General features: G+C 39.7%; 4 protein-coding genes across 6 annotated transcripts; 2 read left to right on the top strand and 2 right to left on the bottom strand.

Moving 5' to 3' along the window:
* Positions 1-489: 489 nt before the first annotated feature.
* Positions 490-5004, bottom strand: LOC108081973 (uncharacterized). Its single transcript, XM_017177207.3, has 2 exons — positions 4934-5004; positions 490-2821 (listed from the first exon to the last, which is right to left on the bottom strand). The coding sequence occupies exons 1-2, from the start codon at positions 4987-4989 to the stop codon at positions 763-765; spliced, it is 2115 nt and encodes a 704-aa protein (XP_017032696.1). The 5' UTR covers positions 4990-5004; the 3' UTR covers positions 490-762.
* Positions 5005-7236: 2232 nt separating this feature from the next.
* Positions 7237-8902, top strand: AstCC (Allatostatin double C). Of its 2 annotated transcripts, none has more exons than XM_070283213.1 (4): positions 7237-7632; positions 8103-8283; positions 8344-8429; positions 8525-8902. In XM_070283213.1, exons 1-4 carry the CDS (start codon positions 7252-7254, stop codon positions 8681-8683), a joined length of 807 nt encoding a protein of 268 aa, XP_070139314.1. In that variant the 5' UTR covers positions 7237-7251; the 3' UTR covers positions 8684-8902. The 2 variants fall into 2 exon arrangements, with proteins under 2 accessions (XP_070139314.1, XP_017032685.1); XM_017177196.2 differs by having other exon boundaries at positions 8504-8902.
* Positions 8903-11286: 2384 nt separating this feature from the next.
* AstC (Allatostatin C) lies at positions 11287-17123 on the top strand. 2 transcript variants are annotated; one of them, XM_017177230.3, is made up of 4 exons: positions 11287-11551; positions 15950-16070; positions 16134-16276; positions 16330-17123. In XM_017177230.3, exons 2-4 carry the CDS (start codon positions 15972-15974, stop codon positions 16454-16456), a joined length of 369 nt encoding a protein of 122 aa, XP_017032719.1. In that variant the 5' UTR covers positions 11287-11551; positions 15950-15971; the 3' UTR covers positions 16457-17123. The 2 variants fall into 2 exon arrangements, with proteins under 2 accessions (XP_017032719.1, XP_017032718.1); XM_017177229.3 differs by having other exon boundaries at positions 16327-17123.
* A 635-nt stretch (positions 17124-17758) lies between these two features.
* On the bottom strand, positions 17759-17953 carry LOC108081999 (uncharacterized). The gene has a single exon (XM_017177242.2). The coding sequence runs from the start codon at positions 17951-17953 to the stop codon at positions 17759-17761; it is 195 nt and encodes a 64-aa protein (XP_017032731.1).
* Between the last annotated feature and the right edge of the window lie 4014 nt (positions 17954-21967).

Genomic DNA, 21967 nt, shown 5'->3' with positions numbered 1-21967 from the left:
AAAAACATTACATTAAGTATTTATTTATTTTAAATTGACAATCACCGTATAATTTACATTTGCATTGCTTCTAAACATTAATTTGAAATTAAAAAATAACTTCTTTAATAAAAAAAATAGTAAAAATAAGTCACATCGTAAAAATGTTTCTGAAACATTTTCTCACAAAAACTTTTTAATAATAATTTAACAAATATACATATTTGTTTTTTACATAACTCATGCGAACATTATAAACTTATGTAGCTTTATTTTAAACTTAGAATTTTTAGGCAATTTCCATTTTTTTTTAATTTATAAAAAAATTATTAATAATAAGTTTCTGTTCCAAATTTTATTCAGGTTATAGTAAAAATCGCAATCCCTTATAGTTGACACATTTATCTCTATTAACGTATACCAATTATTTATTTATAAGTTCGCTAGCTTCACTTGACACTAGTAGTCCTTAATTATTTACTTTACACACTCATTCAAGAACTCCAAGGATTTGGTATGTCGGCTTATTGTCCTCTAATTTAATGGAAAATGAATAAATCGGCTACGCTAATACCGTGACTACATAGGTGTACCCAAGACTGGGAAGTCCTTACGACAAAGGCTAAGATTGAATTAACATTTTTACAAACAGTGGCTATTTCATAGAAATAAGTTTCTTTTTGGTGGCTAAGGCTACGTTCATGGGTATCAAGTATCAAGTCTTTTGCGGAACAGTCCAAATCCCACAACACCCGAGGAGGATGGCCTCCCTTTGCTCCCCCTTTATCTGTGACAATAGCAGAACATCTTCAGGTTGTTGTCGTTGAGGCAGTAGCTTTGGCTTCCATACAGGTTCAGTCGGCTGATGGTTCCCGTGAGCACACTCTTGTAGCCCGACATCCGTATCGTGGACTCAAAGACACCCAGGCCGGGTTTCGTCTGCAGGCGCAGGGTGATGTCCACCGCATAGTCGGTGGAGATTTCTTTCAGGATCTTGGAGTGCGGCGCAGCGATGAAGGCCTGCAGGATGGAGTTCAGGAAGAGGGTACGGCACTGCGGGTTGCCCTTTAGTCGGTGGTTGATCAGGCGCACAAGGTAGCGTGCCGCCCTTTGTACCCTAGCATCGTTCGTCTGCAGCTCCTGGCGCTGATGGCAGGTGCACCAGTGGGAGGCGATCCCCGCCTGCTCGCAGGTCCTCGCCGCTGGCACAGGCAGAAACAAACTAATGCCCCTGGGCATGGTGCTGTCCGGCTCGTCCAGTTCTGCTGCCTGTCGCTGCACTTGATCCGCCTCCAGCTTCCCCAGATTCATCAGACTCAACATGGTCGAGTACACATCGAAGGGAGTGGTCAGCCGGCGAGCGTTTAGCCTTAGATTAGCTATCGCCTGCGGATAACGATCGTTCATCCATGGAGGATATAGCATCATCATCAAGGGCTGGCGCTCCTCCATCATTCCCTGGTAGGTCCGCCGAAAGGATCCCCACCTCAGGCCGTGGTCGGACATCAGCATCACCACCGTGCGATTAAGCAGACCGGACTCCTGCAGCTGCTTCAACTGGTCCAGCAGGGCCTGGTCCAACATAGCCGGGTAATTGAAGTAGTCATGCGTGAGGGCCGACGTCCAGAAGAACGAGAAAGATAGATCCTGGCTGAGTCGCGGCACCAGCTTCCGTATGTACTCGAGCAGGACATCCGCCGTTCGCCGGCAGCCCATGCACAGGAACATGTTAAGCTTCTGCTCGGAGGCCAGCTCCCGCTCCATCTCCAGCATAACGGCTCGCATATAGTACTCTGTGGGTTGCTTGTTGAAGCCACTCCGGTCTAAAGTGAATGTCGATAGAGCTACCACATCTTCGCCGAAGGCGGTGCGATAGCCCAGCTGCTGAAAGCGCTTCCATATGAAGGAGCAGTTGTCAAAGAACTTTGAACTCGTCGGGCAGGCGAGACCTAGTTCCTGGTCGTCCAGGCCGGTCAGCAGGGGCACTACGTTTGGGTAGGTGTTGTCGCCCACCTTGTTGTAGCCCCACATTTCGACGTGGGAGAGGTTCTTTCGAATGTAGTTTGCCGATCGGGTCATCTGGCGCAGGAAGTTAAGGTGGGACATGCTGTCCAGGCCCAGGATCATCACAGATAAGCGTTCCTGGCCAACCTCTTTGCTGGCATTAAAGCTCCCTTGGTTGGCTCCTTTCCTTGACACTGGCTTAATTCGCGGCTTTTCCACCGCAAAGAAGTGGCAGTCCTTAAATATGCACTTTCCATGGGCGTCATAGCACCATAGGCATAGGAACTCCGCATTCGGCGACAGCTGTACCACCTTATCCAGGGAGAAGTTCACTCGCGGACCGTAATTGTTCTTTGAATCCGTCTTCCGTGTCACCTCCTTGTAGTTGCACTTCACGGCGGACAGGTCCGTAATGTTGTAGTGGACAAGCAGTTCCTTGGCGTCCAAATCGAGGTGCAGCCGCCCGGGCACTGTATCGCTGCTTCGAAGCAGCGTCTTCCCGCAACTGAACTGGCGCGGTTTGTATATGAACTGTTCGATGGTGTCGTCGTTGACCTCAAAGTGCGGCATCCGGCAGCCAGGCGTGTCTACGAAATAGGCGGTGGTCACATTTCCGCGGCGGTCCTCGATGCGAGCCATGAAATCAAAGCCGTCGCGAAAGCGCAGCAGCGCCGTCCTGAGATTGTAGTCCACGCACAGGTAGGAGAACACGCAGAGGCAGAAGATGACAATCACCACCTTCTTGAAGTGGCCGCGGCCCTTCTTCATGTTGTAATAGCGATAGTACTGCTGCAGATCCCTCTTGGTCATAAACTTTGGATCCAATAGGTACTTGCTCCTGTTGAATGACAAAAGTAAACGTATAAATTTACAAAAATATTTGACATAATGAAAAAGGAATGGTTAAATTACATATATACTCGACACAGCTAGTGGTATGAAAATCTAGATTTAATTCTGATTTCAGAAATCGAATGTGGTGGCAAAGTCTATGCTCATCCCAAATTTTACATAAAGAATATATATAACAAGAAAGAAAGCTAACTTTGGCCAGCCAAAGTTTGTATACCCTTGCAGGTAACAATTAAAATATATTATAACTAAGCCAAAAATGCATTAATTTCGATTCGGAAAGCAGTTTTGTGTTAGTTTTTATTAATTTAAAAAAACTGCATACCAAATTTAAAATTTTAAGAAATCAAAATTTTTGGCCATTTTTGCTAATTTTAATGATGTAACCCCTTATCAAATTTCGCAAAAATGGCAAAAAAATCGATTTCTTCCGGACATGTCTAGAAAGATTCCCCTGTTGATGCTGATCAAGAATATATACGGTTTATGGGGTCGGAAATGATTCCTTGACTTAGAAAATTATTATTTTGTATTATAAAATCTGATTTTTTATATTAAAAAACTTCTTGCTTTTTTTTAAATTAAAAATATCATAACTCGGCCTAAAGAGCATTAATTTTAAATCGGAAAACTGTTCTGTGCAAGATTTTATACAGTTAATAAATCTGCATACTTCATTTAAAAATTTTGAAAATTCAATTTTTTATCAAAATCAAAAATTTTAATGATGTAACCCCTTATAAAATTTTGCAAAAATGGTCAAAAAATCGATTTCTTCCTGACATATCTAGAAAGATTGCCCTGTTAATGCTGATCAAGAATATATATATACTTTATAGGGTCGGAAACGTCTCCTTCACTGCGTTGCAAACTTCTGACTAAAATTATAATACCCTTCAAGGGTATAAAAATATAAATAAATAAGATTATTTTATGTCGCAACAAAATATGGAATAATATATAAAATAACGTATATGTACCTCAGATTATAATGGGTTTCTTAACATAATTAATTCCGTTTTTAAGTGAGTATATAGATTAGCTCACTGAATTTATTAACGTTACATCCATCACTCCTTCATCCTTTGGTTCATTGCCACCTCCTTTCGCCACCACCCCCTCCTGCTGACCTTTCTTCTCTGGCTAGAACCAGCCTCTCGTAGGTTCATTGTATTCTGTCTGGGAGCTTAACAGTTTTTTATGCTGACAGCTATTAATTAAGGCAACAAACAATATAATGAATGCCCACAACAAGAGAACCGCTCTGAGTGGCCACTCAGCCGAAAGTCCTTAGACCGCTGCCCACCTACACCATACCCTCAACCCACTACCACCCCTACCCTACTACCCCTACCACTTCCCCATAGTAGGATTCCTGTGTCAGAAATTACACGAGAACGTGATGCTGTCAATGTATTCCAAAGTCCTAAATGCATATTCATGAAGAGGAGTGCCCAGAGAAGTAGGCAACGAAGCTTACTAATAAAAAATCAAGTCTTATATTGCAGTGTAAGAAATGGGGATATAATAAATAAGTATATTTAAGTTAAGAAACTTTATTTAACTATTTTCATGAATAATTTAAAACTGGTAATAATAATAATACAAAAAATCCTTGTTAAATACAGTCGAACACATACTTTAAAATGCCCAACGATTTTGGTTGAATCTCAAAAGGCGAATCAAGAGTTTTGTTTATAATGGAATTTGGGATAAAACTCTATTGAAACCTTTGACTTTCACTTAAAATTTCTCCAAGTGCGGCCCATTTTTCTTGGGTCATGTGAAATCCGTTCAAAAGAATTTCTACTCCAATCCAATCCATCCGATTGTGTACAAAAACAAAATTTACAATTGACACTTTCAATTGCATTTTGCTCGAGCAAACAACACATAAGGAAAGGAAGATGGGAGTAGATAGGATTGGATGCAGGGGGGAGACGAAGAAGACCAGGATAAGCATTGAAATGGCATTCGGCTTGGGTGCTGCGAGTAAACAAGTGATGACACACACACACACACACACCTGTGCTCCTCTCGCCTGGCATCCTTTTGATGCTAGTTGAGGTGGGGGTTTACCCCCGCTTTGCTCACTTACTCATAGCTCAAGTCGCCGTATTTTCGCATATCCTTCGTAGTGTAGTAGGCACGCATCTTGGCGACACTTGGCCAAGCGCCCGATGCGCTCTAAGTCCCGTCTAAGTCACAGCACGCTGCCACGCCGCAGCCTCAAGTCCTTGACATCCTGTTTGCCTCCCCGTGCTTTTAGCTTATTCTGCTAATTGTTTTGTGGGCCACATTTTCATGCACATTTCGATACAACAATTTTCACACGACTGCACTCGCGCTTTCACTCGGCTTTCTGCATGTCCTTTCCGCGTCCTGTCCGCTCCCCACTCTCCTGTGTTTGGTTGTTGTTATTTTTTGTTTGAGTTTTCAATTGCTTCGGTTTTTTGTTGTTTGCGAATTACTGCAGAATTGTTTCCGTCTGAGTTGGGTCCTCCTCGCACACTGAATCCTGCTGGGCTCGGAGGCTGTGCAGGCTCCAGGTTGACAGGATTACTTGCTCTCCCTCTTGCCTTTGAACTCGCACTCTCACTCTTTCGCACACTCTCTCTTTTTCTGTGTTTTGACAGTTCCGTTACTCGGAATGACAGCGGCGCGGGGGAGTTGGGCGCATGCGCTTGGCAGTGACAGCGGCGCCAGGGATGCTGTGACGCGTCAGGTACACTTGGAAAAATTTCTAAGTAAGAAGAAGAAAGTAGAATAGCTATGATATTATTAAACTATGATTTGTACAAAAAATATCATATACAAATATTTATCAATATTTTAATTTAAAGAATTTATATATTTCCGGTTTCTTGATGATTTTTTATGATTGTATTTAGTGAAGAAATCATTTCCGACCCCATAAATAATATATATTATTATTAATTAACATCTACAGGCGATCCTTTTTCGCCTTGCTGAAAAGCAAAACATTTTTTCCACTTATTTTCAAAATTTGATAAGGGATTACATCGTTAAAATGGTCAAAATTGTCAAACATTTTGAAATCTTAAAATTTTAAATTAAGTATGCAGTTTTTAAACTAATAAATAACGTACTAATTAGTAAATAAGTAAAGATGATGATAGATTTCAAATTCAATTGTAACCTGCAAAGGTATAAAAAACAATACCAAATTGTTTTTTAATAGTCTTCTTTTTTTAACAAGGTGATAAAAGTATAGGAAACTTTCAGTGATAAATTTGTACGGAAAATAATTTATGTTTCATATTTCCCTTTTATATTAAATGTCTATATTTTATTTGTTCTAATATACAACTTTAGGCCAACTGCTGAGCAGCGGGGTGTCAACAACATATATGCAATAGTAAATGGGTTTTTATGAATATTTTTTTGTTTACTTGTTTTCGTCTAGTTTATAGCTCATTTGCGTGCTTTAATTACGATTTGCATGTTGCAAATGCCGCACACTGCGCAATTAATCGATGGAATCCTTTGGCTTAGAAATGTTTTATGGCCAATGAACTCGCATTCGCATCCCACCCGCTGTTCTTTGGGTGGAAACGAACAATATATGCTTTAGGGCCCTTCACCTTTTTTATGTTAAGTAAATAGCATGTAATGATCAGCTTAGAAGTAAATATTCTAAGAAGAAAAGAAAATTTATAAGCCATTATCTCCTGTTCTTCTTGAGAACAGTTCTTTTTTTTTTAACTTTCTGTAACCAAAAAATTTGTTACAAAAATTAATGAACCTTAATCTGGACTGATTCCGCCTTTGATTCCGGATGCATTGGCACTCAAGTCTTTTTTGTATGAAAAATACTTTATACCCAAAAAGGCCGCATGCAGTAAAAAGGACACCCCAGCTCCTCTTTTTTTGCGGCTTAACGAGCAACAAGTCGCAGGGAAGTTGGGCCAAAAGGTCCTTCGCATTTGGCTCATTAAGAGGACCTACCGAAAAAGCGCAACAGGCTGCAATCACACAGCCACACCCACGCCCACACCCTCGCCCACGAGGAGCATGTGTGTGAGTTAATAACTTGGCTGCAGGCAGGACATGGCTTTCGATGTTCGATAATTACGGCAACGGCATTCGAGTGGCAACAACAAGGACGCCGGGTGGCAAAGCCAGTCGTAAATCACGGGACGAAAAAAGCATTTCACTGTCGGACCAGCTCAGCTCCTTAACTGCGCTCCTTTCCGATTAACAAGCATTTATAATGCTTCATTACTGTAAAAAAGGAGCTGCACAGAAAAAAAAAAGGCCAAAGGGAACGCCAATCTCCAGGATCTGGCAGCTATAAAAGCGTTGGGCGCATAAGGCCAACGCTTCAGTTGAATCTTCAAAAGTGTCGAACGCAGGAAAGCTTGATAGTAATTAGTTTCACAGGAGCCACCCAGAATGCATCATCCACCTGGGCCGAGACCCGTGCACACTGCGACGTCCAGGCGCCCGTGGAAGAGGAGACCCTGGCGGAACGAGAGCTCTTCCTCCGGCAGGACCTATCACCTGCCAGCCCTGTTGATTATCCTGCTTGTCCTCATCCAGAACTTTGAGCTGCACATGTGCCGGCAATTGATGAGGCAGCCGAGCGACAAACGATCCCAGGACCACCGGCTCACTACCATCGGCGGCAGTGCAGCCGGCGAGGTGACAACGCCGGGGGGCAGCAGTTCCACATCTCCGGAGGAGGATAAGCGGGGCAGGTCGGCTCCCAGTCAGCCGGAGGAGATATTCAGCGCCCCGGCCGATGACAGTGGCCTCAGCTACGACGAGTATCCGGTACGGAAAAATTTCCCTTAAATCCTTCTCCTCCCTCTTCTTGTTCCTCTAAAAAGGCCCCCAGAAAATCTGAAAATTACTAAATCTTTGCGTGGGTCGTGTTGGTCAACGGCCACGTCTGTTTTGAATCCCTATCACCTTACGCACAATTTGTAATTGTATATTTTTCATTTGATTGCTTTTCGGCTTTGACTTTGACCCTAAGCTACATTTCGAATCTCCCCCCGAAAACTGAGCTGACGTCACAGCAGCACCTTGATTATGGGAGCTTCAAGGTACATACAGGTGCTGGTGGTGGGCCTAATGAGGGCTGGCATGACCTGGCCTCTCTTAAACATTCGGAGGGGTCAAGTTTAGGCGTGGGAAGTAGGCTTGTGGTAGTTTAATATTCTTTTATGTTTTAGTTTGTAGACACCTTGTATCTTTTAGTTCAGGTATTTTTAAAATAATATGTATGATTCTATCCATAGATGGTGGTTCCAAAGCGAGCTGCCCTGCTCCTGGATCGCTTGATGGTGGCTCTGCATCATGCCCTGGAACACGAGCGCGGTGGTCATCGAATTGGCGAATTCTACTCGGACAAAAGCAGTCTGAATGGAAAACTAAGTGAACTCCACAACGGATTGGAACCCCATCAAGTGCGGGAGGATGGTGAGTTTTTATAAAAAATCCCTTCAAGGTAATGAAGTTATTCTTTTACCTATATAACAGGCATGTATAGCGACGATGATCCTGGCATTATGTTGGATTATGATTTCAAAGATTTGAATCAGATCAATCGCGCCACTGGCGAAACAGTAAGTTGGAACATAAAACCTAAATTGCAATATAAGACATAAAATTAGCAGCGCGATGTGTAAGAAAATTTCAGTTAATGCCAAAGAGCTTTCAGAGAAGAGCCGGTGCGGAATTGGCGGGCGCAGATCGGGCATCAGGCGGAGCCTCCACGATACCCGGCTCTCCGGCTGGGTCCCGGCGTATCCATTCATCCGGATCCGGCGGTGGTCGTGCCTACTGGCGTTGCTATTTCAATGCCGTCAGCTGCTTCTGAGCACAAACAAAATAAAATAGATCCGCCATAGATCCACCTCTGGAGTGGAATGCCAACAGAATATCATCTCTGTGGAGGTGTTTCATAAAGATCTGCGAGTTCCTTTTCGTTGCTGCTGTGAGAGTTGTTCGCGCAATTAACTGAAATCCCCCGAGTTCTCTAATTGTATCTAGTGGTATCTGTATCTAGTAACTGTATCTGTATCTGTAACTGTAACTATAACTGTATCTGTGCATTTGTAACTCACTGTGAATCTGCGTTATAAATAAACCACCATCGATAAGTCCAACGGCATTCATAAATAAATGAATTCATTCACCCATCCATACACACTGCAGGGGAATCGGAATACTATATATTTCGGGGCCAGACAGGAGCTGGCGCTAATCCCCTTCTAGCTTAATGCTGACTGACATCGGTCATAAAACTTAATTCTCTCAACAAATCCATCTATCGCATGCCCTCAGCTCGTGACCCATTGTCGATTTATTTCTTGCTCGTGAATTGTGGGTGTGTGCTAACCGGAAGTTCCATAAATATCGGTTGATATCGGAATATTTATTTATTTCAGGTAGATAAAGCAGATTAAGAAGTTAAGTTAAATTATGAATTCTATTAGAGAATGTATTTAAAAACTCAAATCATATCTTACAATTTATTTTATTTACTCTCTACTAAAAATCATTAGCAATATCTTAAATATCTAAATTCTATGTTAATATTTTGAAAAGTAATGTTTTTTTTTTTAATTACCTATTTCAGAAGTTTTAAAAACAACAACAAACATTATTAAACTGCAAAGATTGTGAGGAAGAGCTTTATTAATAAACTTTTATTATAATAGGTCCTATTTTTTACATATAACCAATCCTTGACTTTACATTACTTTCCCTGTCATATAATTTCACTCTATGCATATAAAGCATTTCTAAACTTCTGGATAACTATTCACAAAATCCAAAGTCCATGCATAATATTAGCTTTCGGTAACTGCCTGTCCATAGTTAACTTTTAAACTAAACTGACGATCGATTTAAGTGTGCGAAGCACGTTTATGATACTGCGAAGTTGAATGGCAAAGTTTTATTGGCCAATAGGAGGCCATTAATAAGATTGCTGAAGCACACATTAATAGACTTTTATGTACATCTAATTGCCTACGTTAATTGATGGTGGAACTGCCTCCGACTAGCTACAAAAATATGCAGTTTCAGTTAAAAGATATATCTATTTTTTGAATGGATAGAAATAAACACATCAATATTTATATTTAATAACTACTAGAGTAGTTGGCTTGAAATAATTATCTCTGATTTATGATGGTAGTAAATTGATAAATTATAATAAATTCATTAGAAGCTTTATCAATTGGTAACCTCTTATTATATTATTAAAGATAATATATGTATATATAATATATACATATTTATTAACTATTTATGAAATAACCCTACCAAATTCTGTATTTAAAACATCCTGGAATTAACTTTGCCTGTTCTGATTTATAATAAACAATAAAATGCTATATTTTCGAGGAATTCTGCTCAACCCTTTCATTTACGATTAACACATATAAATATCTATTTTTATGTACATTTATGTCATAATCCCACTCGGGCACATGGCGCAATTTTCGTTATCAATGGGCCCGTAAATCAATAACGGTGTGATGTAAAGCCATTCGGCTCAGCCTACTGTCCAAGTGCGTTTCGATTCGCTCGCTACGTCATATACGTACGCAGCGCCGCTAAGTATGCAACAGGTTTCGCCTCCCTGGCCGCGAGCTAATCAGCAACAGGTGCCCTTATCCGTGGCTACTCACCACGCCTCCAAATAAGGTGGGCAGATGGGGGCGGCACATGTCCATGTCCGGACCCGTGTCCCTGTCCCTGTCCCTGTCCGTGTGGTGAATTAATAAGTCGCACATTGTTCATACGCCCCATTGTACGAGCAGGAACAACTTAGAGTGCCCTGACAAGGTTTTGGTCAAGACTACGACTAAGGGATGTCCTGTTTTAGTTGATATGTATACTTAAATTCATAATGTTTTAATATAACAGGATAAATAATAAACTATAATTTGTATATTTGTAACTAACCCAAGAAAATAAACAATAAATAACTAAAACTGTTTGGAACTAAGTACTATTAATTATAAATAATTATTTTTCAATAATATTTAGAGTATTTTTTTGATTATATAGTTCTTGTCTTCTCTAAAACCAATTCAAAAATTTAAAAACCTTAAAAAAAATTAACATCTTTCTGTTTGGTATAATTCCTGCCCACCTCGTGTACCCTGTACGTTTGCCAGGTATCAAAAGCAAGTGTTACCCGTGCTTGTTGCAGTGTCGCTTGACATGGGGCATAAAGCTTTGCCTAAGCAGCCGCCCCCTACGAATACCTCCAAACCTTTCCTTTCCTTCTCTGCCTGCTCCTACACCTCCTCCCCCAGCTGCTGCTGCTCCTCCTGATTTTCCGGCAGCTCGTGCTTCCTGCTGCTGCTCTGCCTCGGCCGCTGCCGACGTCGCTGCTGCTGGAGCTGTTTGCTATTTTGTATATAAAGCCCAGTAGCAGGCAACGCCAACATCGAGTTACAAATTTCCCTTCTTGGAGTTCACATCGAAAGCAGCAGAGCAGCAACAGGAGCAACAAGTGACCCCAGAGTCCAAGGATCAGATCACCTCTAACCCCCAAAGAGTCATCACATTTATTTGCTCAGCAAATAGTTGCCAAAAAAAAAAAAAAGAAACAAAAATTGTTACCCTCAGGTTGACATAATTCCTGGCGCCAGAGATTCACCTGTTTTACCGACGTCAACTCAATTGCCGGCAATTTGCAGTCCCCAAAACTAGACGGAAAGTATCGGTGAGTATCGGAGAATCGGCTTAGCCATAGTCCGTATGTGTCTGCTTTTGGCCATTAATTGAAATGAGCGGCTGTGTGTCTACGAAAATTAATTTGTGGTCGCGGAAATTGTGCCACAGGTGAATTATTGCAGTGAAGGAGAGTTATGGCCAGTGATATCATATCATACGATAGTGTGGCTAGGGGAACTTGGGTGCTTTTGGAATAGTTTATTTAACAGAAGAAGAATATATGGTTATTTTCTCATAGATTTGCAGTTTTAAGATCCCAAAATAATTTTTTGTACAATTATTTAATGATCTCTAGAATGAGTTTATAAAGAAAAATATTTACCATATGACAAAATGGGTATTATTTCGTTTTATGATAAGTTTATTTTATAAATATTAAACTAGACTATTTTTTAATTGATACCTTATGCTGACTCGAAGTTGATTTATTCCTTGATTTTTTCCAAAGACAGACAGCAGAAGTTTTTTGTTTATTTTCTCCTCTAAAGATACCTCATCAGTACTTCTTCCTGACTGATTCAAAGTTAATAATTTGAAGTTTTTTATAAATTCGAACTTCATAATTTTCAAATATAATTTTTTAAGAACATTCGCCTAACTTGTTAATTCATCTTCTGTATTTTGCAATACAAGTACATATATTCATAAAAAAGTACACTTTTTCTCGAGAAAACTTAACTGACATGTTCACACGCATATTAAGGAAATATGTCTGGTCTTATAAATAATTGAGGCCAATTTGGCTTTTGCCATTTAAAGTGACTCAAAGCTGTTTTGTTCCCAAATTGAGTTTGCAAAGAGTTCCCAAAATTGATGGACATTTAACAACATTTTTTGTGTGGCCCAAGAGCAACTCCCACACGTTGACAAATATATGTGCAATTCATAGGCCATATATTACGGGTATCCCACCCGTTTCTGCAATGTATTTTTTGTTGTTATTTTGAATACGCCAGGATACGCTTCCCCTTTTTCCAGAGCCTAATGACAGGGCTGGGCCAGGCTCGGGCTTCCTGTGGCTCATTGAAAATTATGTGAATTATTTATGAAGCGTAGAAAAATCAGGCACAAGCACAGAAAATTCACTTCATTTGTTTTTCCTTAGCCAAAAAAAAAAGAAAGATTTGATTTGGACTTCAATCTCGGATTCGAGTTGCTGATAATAAATAACTTCACTTCACTTGACTTGGCTCGTCTTGTTCGGCTCGATTCTCCCCGAAACCGCAATCAAATTGCATTTAATATTTATTAGAGTTCGCCTTCGCTTTTCTGGTTTGGTTTATTTTTATTTTTTGGTATCTTGTGGTTTAAGGGCATTAATGGGGCAGATAATTTTCGGAGGAATTTCGGGGTGGTTCCTGTGTAGCTTAGCTTTATTCTGTGACTAATTCAATAATGGCGAATAAATTAAATAGGAATGTTTTAAATATTAAACCAGTTTAAACATGCCTCAGGCCAAAGTGGGCCTTCTTTATTTATTATTATTAATTGATTTGCGCCCACTTTGTGTCTGCAAAAGGCTAAGATAAATTGACAAATATTTTCATCGAGTATCAGCCCACCTAGTTGAGCCAAGAATTTTGCGTCTAGAGTCCCTAATTGAGCAAAGAACTCTTCCGTTTCGGTGAAAGCCACTTTGAACCGAAGTTTCCACAAAAATCAAAACGTAACCACAACACAGATCCTGGGGGAAACTCGATACAACTTCAAGTGCTCCTCCCCGACTCCTGTGAGAAAGGGAAGCATTTGAAGATGTCTGAAGTTTCAAGTTTTCGCTGACTGACTGACGTAATTTTAATTTGCTCCCTCAAAAATATCATATGACCAGATAAATCACACGGCCAAGGACACGGCTATCGTCCGGGCCGTCTCCTGTCAGACACACATTAATGACGCCCACGCCAGGTCCTGGTTCTCATCATGGCAAATATTTGCCCAGCGGACAGACATTTGTCCTTAGCTAATTTTAAAGTTCCCTTTGCCGCAAGCCACAATAAATTAAAAAGATACTTTAAATGGGAAAGGAATTAAGCAGCTTTGTGGAGTGAAAATTTGGTCTGTGGATTAGGCGGCAGGAAACCCACGTGAAAATTGCATTTTCCCGCTTTGTTCGCTGGCACTTTTCCAGCTCCAGCCCTGCTGCGAGATTAAATTTCCAATTAACATCGGAGCATTATTTATCGGCGGCAATAAAAGTGTCCTGATTATGTTTGGCTTTGGGTTCTGCCTTAGGGCTGGTTTGGGCCTTTATGATTCCATTTGATCTAGCCTGTATGTGGCCGGTGGAAGTTCGCCGCACAGTCACTAGTTTTTATTATTTATCACCCACTAGCTGTTGTTTAATCTACCAAAAGTATTTTATGGGCGACCGGAGTGTGTGGGCATTATAATTATCTATGTTTGTCTGCATTAACTTGGCCAAGTGTTTTAAGGGTTTTCGCATGCACTTTGGGTCAATCAAAACACGGAAGTTGGCCTCCATTACGATGTAAGTGCTTTGTTTTTTGAGATAAAGTAATGAATGGATACAGATTGGCCATACATTCTGTGAAATATTTGCAGGGGTGTGTAAATAAATGTATAAACAAGATTCAAGATATTTATTTTTAAAGTGCTATTTTGGAATGTTTTTTACATACATTTTACTAAGAATATGCTATCTTTTAACCCAGAAATCCTTAAATTAACACAAAATTACTCCTTATTCACTCAATTAATATAATAATTTTCAACTAAAGCTAGCAAAAGTGTGTCATACAAAAATTAAAAGCCATAAACAAAGATAAATTCCAGCTGCTGCTTGAAATTCAAGAAGGACTAGCTCCTTCCTTTCAGCTACTTTTTTATGAGGTGCAGCAACCAAATGAGACAAGTCATTAACATTTACGGCCCACATCGTTGAGGTCCTCATCTGACATGGCCGAGATTTTTATGCTAGCCCCGACCATGCCATGCCGCTCGTTTACCTGTTGCATGCTGATGGCACTGAAAGTCACACTTGATGACCTCATTTCCCCCGCCAGCTAAACGAATATATCCTGGGGATTTATGCTCCCGTTGGCTGTTTATGTATTCATGTCCTGCGGGGGGCAGGTGGTCCTTTGATTTCACACCCACTTCAATTACCAATGATGTCATAATTTATGTAATATGAGTAATTGACTGACTATAATTGCGTCTGGAAATGTCTTCTCTATTTATTTATCTTTGATGTTAAATATAAACATACGGTTATTTATTTAATTTATGGGAAAGTAATGAATAGCAAAGGAAATAATATATTTTAATATTAATAGAGACTTAATTGAGTTGTCATAATGATAAGATAAAACAGATTCACTGTTTTCTGATTTGATATTAATAAATACATTATTTATTGGGTGCTGAGTTGTGGCTGAAAGAACATTAAGTTGGGAATATATTAATTATTGATGTAATTTTTATTTAATTGGATAAATATTACATTCAGAACGTAAATTTGTCATAATTATAATTCATATGATCTGAAAATAACTAAAATATAGATTCACTAAAAGAACTAAGAGACCAACAAGTAAAGCTTTACGTTTGATCCCCAACAAGTCAGAAGCCATTTGAAATGTATTTTATAAGGATTACACTCAATTAATCTCAAAGTTATAGAATCAACCATAAAAGTTACTCAATAAAAGCCCACATGGGCAAACCGAGTCCATATCAACTCGAAGAATCACGTTTTTGTCAGCTTCAGATGAAATCAATTAAAGTTTGGCCGCCGGAAGGCCATATGTTATGACCAGAGAAGGCTTGTGTGGCTGCCACACGTTGCACCATCGTTGCATTGTATTATGAATGCCATGAAAACCAGACCGTGTGGGATGGAAATCCTGAGGCAGCAGCGGCGGCATCTGCAGTTCCGCATCCGTTTTTAATTGCGGAAATGCACTTTAAGCCGCCCTAAGATTCCAGTTCAACGGAATGCCGGTCACGTTTGTGGCAACAAGTGGTCTGACACACTCCAAGTTGCCTGGTTATGACTCCCAACGCAGTTGTTGTATAAAAAACAAATCCAATGGTAATCTGACCTTTAATTAAAAATATGACCAGTGAACTTTAAGCCTTTTTTTTTTCCTTTTTGTTAGCCATTGCATTGGCCTCTTGACAGCTCTTTGAGCTTTGGGATTAGCTGGTTTTATTTGTTATTTTTTAGTTGTGCAAACATGCGCATTAAGTGGGGGCTCTGGAAAAGTGCATAACTCTGGATTTTCATTGAATAAATTTAGTTTTATCAGGAAAAAATATAAAAGGGTATATATTATATTTAAATTTTATGCGGTTTGAGTTATTTTCCACTTTCCTAACTAATAAATAAATATTAAATAATGGTATAAAATATTCCCACTTTCAGTCCATCAAAAACACCTAGAAAAATGATGAAGTTCGTGCAGATATTATTGTGCTACGGCCTGTTCCTGGCTCTGCTCTTTGCCCTCACCGAGGCCCGGCCCTCGGCAGGCGAAACAGGACCCGTGAGTAGTAGTAACCAGAAAAACACACATAAAGAACCCCCCTTATTGGCTTATCCGATTAAGGACTCCGATGGTCTCGATGGCCAGGAGGCGGAGGAAGTGCGCGGGGGCGGCTATGGCGGCGGTTATGACATGCCGGCTCAGGCCATCTATCCCAACATACCCATGGACCGACTACAGATGCTCTTCGCTCAGTACAGACCCTCGTAAGTGAATGGGGAAGTTTAATTATAAGTATATCTTTGACTTTGGTTAGTAGTTACAGCGCCTACTTGAGGAGCCCCACCTATGGCAATATGAACCAGCTGTACCGACTGCCAGAGACCAAGCGCCAGGTGAGGTACCGGCAGTGCTACTTCAATCCCATCTCCTGCTTTAGGAAGTAAATCCCAGCGAGCCTGATGATGAGCATCCCTAGCCAACCAACCAACCAACCAACCAACCAGCCCTTGGATAAATTAACCTTTTAAGCATTTCAACCGAAAACCAAAGAATTAAGCAAATCTAAATTGAATTTTAGCTAAATGGATCAGCAAAAGTGTAACGGAAATATGTAGTGCAATTAAACTAAAGCTAAGACTCAACCTATATCCATATGAATTAACGAACAAATATATATATACATATATTACATATTTAAATGTTTCAAAGATGAGAGGGAAAAATGCTCCATTGTAGTTTCGTAAAAGATACACCATTTGACGAAGAGAGGTATTTATTTGAATATTAGCACAAGAACCTAAGGAATATATCCTCTTTATTTGATCTTTGTTTCTTGATTTACGCTTTGCATATGGTGTGGTAAAAGAAAATACTTACAATGCTTTTCAAGCTATTTAAATATATATAAACATCTATATATAGCATTGATATATGCTTTTCCTAGTTTAAGTGTCCCAGCTCTTGTATGATACCACGAAAGTAAAACGGAAAATTCCAAATACGTATAATATAAATCTCTAAAATGAAATTATAAATGTATACGTATGAAATAAATGCGCCCAAATGTTAAATAATAAATGTGTTATTTAAAGCATTAGGCGGGAAAGCAAAGATTCTGAATTTTTATTGTTCTGATAAATGATTGATATACTTTTAAAAACAATATACACTTATTTAATGACTTAAGGAAACTCTCTTGAAATTAAAGGGTTTTTTCCTTTGATTTGGAACCAAATAATATTGGTTTTAGTTTTAGGTTAGTTTAACTTCATCACCGTTTTTTTTGGTAACACCAGGATTATAGAGACCAATGGAACTAAGGCTACCAAATTTAGTGGCTAAATTCTTAAGACTAAATTAGTCTTTGCGTTTACCTCTAACATGCCATAGAAAATATTTTCCATAAGAAAAATTAGGTAAAACTTGTTTTAAAAATTGATTTATTTGAATATAATTTTCTTAAAAATACTTTTACAATTTTATGAATAACTGCTATGGGATTTTTTGTTGTTTTAAGAACAATTTTCTCTATTTGCTTAGCAATAGTTATAATGAATACTTCATGTTTTTGTTTAATTATTATTTTTAATATTTATATTATTTATTATATTTAATATTTAATATATTCTTTTGCCTCTAGGCAGTATCCTTTATTTTCCATAGATCTCTGATTCTATTATCACTATTTGGAAATCTCCCTTTCGAGTATTTCCTGCGTCCTTATCACATGTTCCTGTTAGACTAACTTAGATTTGTAAACGCCGCTTCTCCAGTTGCTTGGACTTGCATTTTCCGCCCCGCTGCTCCATTTTGATGACCAGTCGATCCGGTGTGGATATCTTGTAGCCATGGCAGCGCCGAAGGCGCTCCTCGATCTTCAGCGAGGTGGCCACCATGAAAACGGAGAAGACCAAAGCGATTAGGTAGCGAACAATTAGCATATTGTGACAAATCGCGACTGCGTGAAAGACGGGCTGCTGTGCGTGGTTTTATAGCTCCAGAAGCGGGGCGAAATCCAATCCCTTACCTGAACCCATCGAGAGACTTTTACGACATTCCCTGATGGATTAGTACGCGAATTTTTATGGCCGCGACTCGACAATAAACCATTCAGCGCTAATCCATTCGGCAATTTCCACTTCCTCTGCAGAAAGTACTCGATCCTAGTCGGATCTGCAGATGAACCTCGATCCCGGACCAAATACGCGAAGGGAAAACTAATTGCCGTGGCTGATGAGTGGAAGTTCCGAGAAGAGCAGACAGACACCGAGTCGACCTACCTGATGGGGCAGCAGCGCGCCTTTATGATCCCAGGCCAGCATCTCTGCCATTAGACATTTTAATTGTTAATTTTTGCAAAAACCAAGTCCGCCGCCAGAGGAGGGGAAAATTTAAATAATGGCCGAGCTGCAGGCATCCAGGAATCCAATGGCTACCTGCATTTATTATCTCTGCCCCGGCCTCGGTTCCACCTCTCCACTCCTCCGCCCGTTGATCTACTCGGGCCGAGTGCCATCAACGTGAAAACAAGTGGCAACAATTTTCTATAAATTGCATTTGTGCAAAATTAAGTTCAATCTTGGCCGAGTCGCGAACTAGTAGCTGTATCTCTTTGGCTTGCATCCGCTCGCCGGCAACAAATACTGCGCCCATCCCGATCCCGATCCCGATTCCGCTCCCAATCCCCCGGCCGTCCCAGCTGGTTTTTCGCTGCTGGAGTAGCCAAACTCCATTAACTTTGCAATTGGCCACCATAACTCGTCCGTCGGTCGCCCGCCATCCTCTCGCGTCACCTTGCCGCCCATTTGGCCGCCGCATCCACAGGCACATCCATCGCCACAAGCTCCCCCCCCCCCTCGCCTTTGCACTTCCCACTGGCCACATCCCACAGAGCAGCGAGCAGCACCAAGCGAGGTCCATTCCATTCCAGGCCACTCCACTTCACTCCAGTCCAGTGCCGGCCCCATCGCTTGTTAGTTTTTGCGCCAGATCGTTTATAATAATTCGTATGCGAGTCATGTCATGCCCCTAAAGTGTATCTGCAACCGCGTAGTCGCAGCAGCAGCAGCCTCGGTCGCCGCGCATATCTGTATCTAGTTGGTGCCTCCACCTGGAGATGGTGGCGTGACACGATCCTCGGTTAAAAAAATATAATTAATTGGGTATAGAGTATTTTTACTCATTGCTTGGAGTAGTTTTTAAAAGTTTTATAAGAGTTTATTTTTTATCTCTTGATAAGTTATAATAAAAGTCTAATAAAAGGTCGTTTATTTTTTAATATATTTAATTTTATTTTGATGTAAGATAAACAATATACTCCTGTTTCCTATTTCTTTTGTTCAAATACTAAATTTAGTAATTTAAGCATTTCAATTGTGTTGTGTGTTTAGTGGTAAATATATGTATTTATTATTTAAAACCATCTTAAAAGCTTTTGAATTAACTACCCATATTTATTCTATAAGTGTTTTTCGAAAAATGATTTAAATTATGTTTGTGAACTGTTCTATTTTGTAAAGAATTTTTTAAGATTGAAAACCTAATCGAATTTACGCTCATTTCTGTACATATTTAATCTTCCCATCACGAGTCACGCTCATCACTGGCCAATGGATTGGCAAGACTTTGGAATCGCTTGGCTTGGCCTGGGCTGGCTCGGCCTGATCTGGTCAACTATGCAACCGGCAAGCCTGGTGACTCGAACTTGACTTCACCTGGCTTGATCTTGCGCCCGTTTCTTAGCCGCATAGCTCTGGGTCGCCACCGGTTGGCTCTTTCTCCATCTCCATCTCCAGCTCCCATCTCTCCGGCTGCCTGGCAGTCTCCTCCCGGATCTCCTCCTCGTGGTCGTTGTCATACCACTTTATCCGCGGCGCTTTGTGCTGGTCTTGTTGTTCTATTGGCAAAAAGGAAGTTAGAAAAATGCTCTGGATTCATGGATTCAATGCCTCTCTACGGTGGCCTTAAGTGAATTGTGCTCGAGGCCGCCAGCTGGGCCTGGATATCGGGATCCCGACCAGGGAGCATGCATGGATTTGTTCTGGCCCAATGTCAGGGAGCTTTACGACAGTCGATATTGAATTAAGTTGGCAATAGTGAAAGTTTACTAAAGAGAAAAGTTTAAATAAAAGGACAAATTAATATAATAAAAAAACAAAAAAAAATTTTGACAAGAAATAAAGCTAACTTTGGCCAGCCAAAGTTTGTATACCCTTGCAGGTAACAATAAAAATATATCATAATTAAGCCAAAATGCATGTTTTTATGTTAGTTTTTATTAATTTAAAAAAACTGCATACCAAATTTAAAATTTTAAGAAATCAAAATTTTTGGCCATTTTTGCTAATTTTACTGATGTAACCCCTTATCAAATTTTGCAAAAATTGCCAAAAAATCGATTTCTTCCGGACATGTCTAGAAAGTTTCGCATGTTAATGCTGATCAAGAATAAATATGGTTTATGGGGTCGGAAATGATTCCTTGACTTGGAAAAATATTATTTTGTATTATAAAATCGGATTTTTTATATTAAAAAACTTCTTGATTTTTTTTTAATTAAAAATATCATAACTCGGCCAAAAGAGCATTAATTTTAAATCGGAAAACAGTTCTGTGCAAGATTTTCTACAGTTAATAAATCTGCATACTTCATTTAAAACTTTTGAAAATTCAATTTTTTTATCAAAATCAAAAATTTTAATGATGTAACCCCTTATAAAATTTTGCAAAAATGGCCAAAAAATCGATTTCTTCCTTGCATATCTAGAATGCTTCCCCTGTTGATGCTGATCAAGAATATATATACTTTATAGGGTCGGAGAGGTCTCCTTCACTGCGTTGCAAACTTCTGACTGAAATTATAATACCCTGCAAGGGTATAAATATAATACAAAAATACATTGAAATAATGAAAATTGCGGAAATATATTTATTAAAAATCCTTCTGAAGCTCCAAAAATAATCCAAAAATAAAATTATTTTTATTCTCTTTCATCGAATGTAACTTTTTTTTTTATTCAATTCAAGTAAATTGACTTAAATCCAATATAAAATTTAAATTTCTTCGATTCCCCAGACATCTCAATCCTTTTTTGAATGTTCATCAAACATATTTGGCCATCATAAAACACTTTAGAAACCGATTTAATTTTTGAAAGGTTACCAGAGGCTTGAATTTGAAGCAGACGATCGTGGATCTCAGTATTTTCAATGCCCCAAACATTAGTTGCCACAAAAGGGCAGAGGAAACAACAGAATCAAGAGAAATATGAAATTCCTGCTGCACTGCAAGGAAACGAGAAATTTGGGCAATATTAAAAATTATATATACTAAATTGGCACAAATAAATTTTACTACAACTCCAGTAGCCAAAATATTTATTAATACTCTTAGCAATTTCCTTGGATTTTATAAGCCATTTATTATAATTCCTATATTTTCAGGATCGTAATTGTATGCTGGCTTTTGTAAATCATTTATAAATACAGTTTTCTTAGCGTGTGATCCAATTGGCTCTCGAACTCCCAACGTAACCGGTAGTCGGTGTCGTGGCTCTTTGGCTTGCATTCACATTCAGTGGCCACAGGCACTTCTCCACTTGGTCGTGGCCCAAACCGTCGGACTCTTGGACAATGTTGCTATGTTGCTCTTATTCCAGAACATGACCAGTGTCCAATGGGAGGCCACGGAGGAATGCCTTAATTCAGGAATTTAATGAAAAATGCTCTATGAAGCGGTGCAGCAAATTAAAAACAGAAAAAAAGGAAGCAGCAGCAAGCAGAACATTGGGCGCACAGAAGCCATCGTCGAGGAGTGCAGTGGAATGGGAACAAAAAGGTTAAAATTAAAATCTGCGCTCACTTGTTCTTCTCAGCTGAGCACTTCTTCCTCTTCGGCATACCCTGTATTAGTTTGGATTGGTAGTGAACTGGCCTTAGGGGGTTAGTAAAAATAG

The sequence above is a fragment of the Drosophila kikkawai genome, chromosome 2L (genome assembly GCF_030179895.1).
Source record: "Drosophila kikkawai strain 14028-0561.14 chromosome 2L, DkikHiC1v2, whole genome shotgun sequence".
Classification (NCBI taxonomy): domain Eukaryota; kingdom Metazoa; phylum Arthropoda; class Insecta; order Diptera; family Drosophilidae; genus Drosophila; species Drosophila kikkawai.
This window is presented reverse-complemented; position numbering and strand designations above follow the sequence as displayed.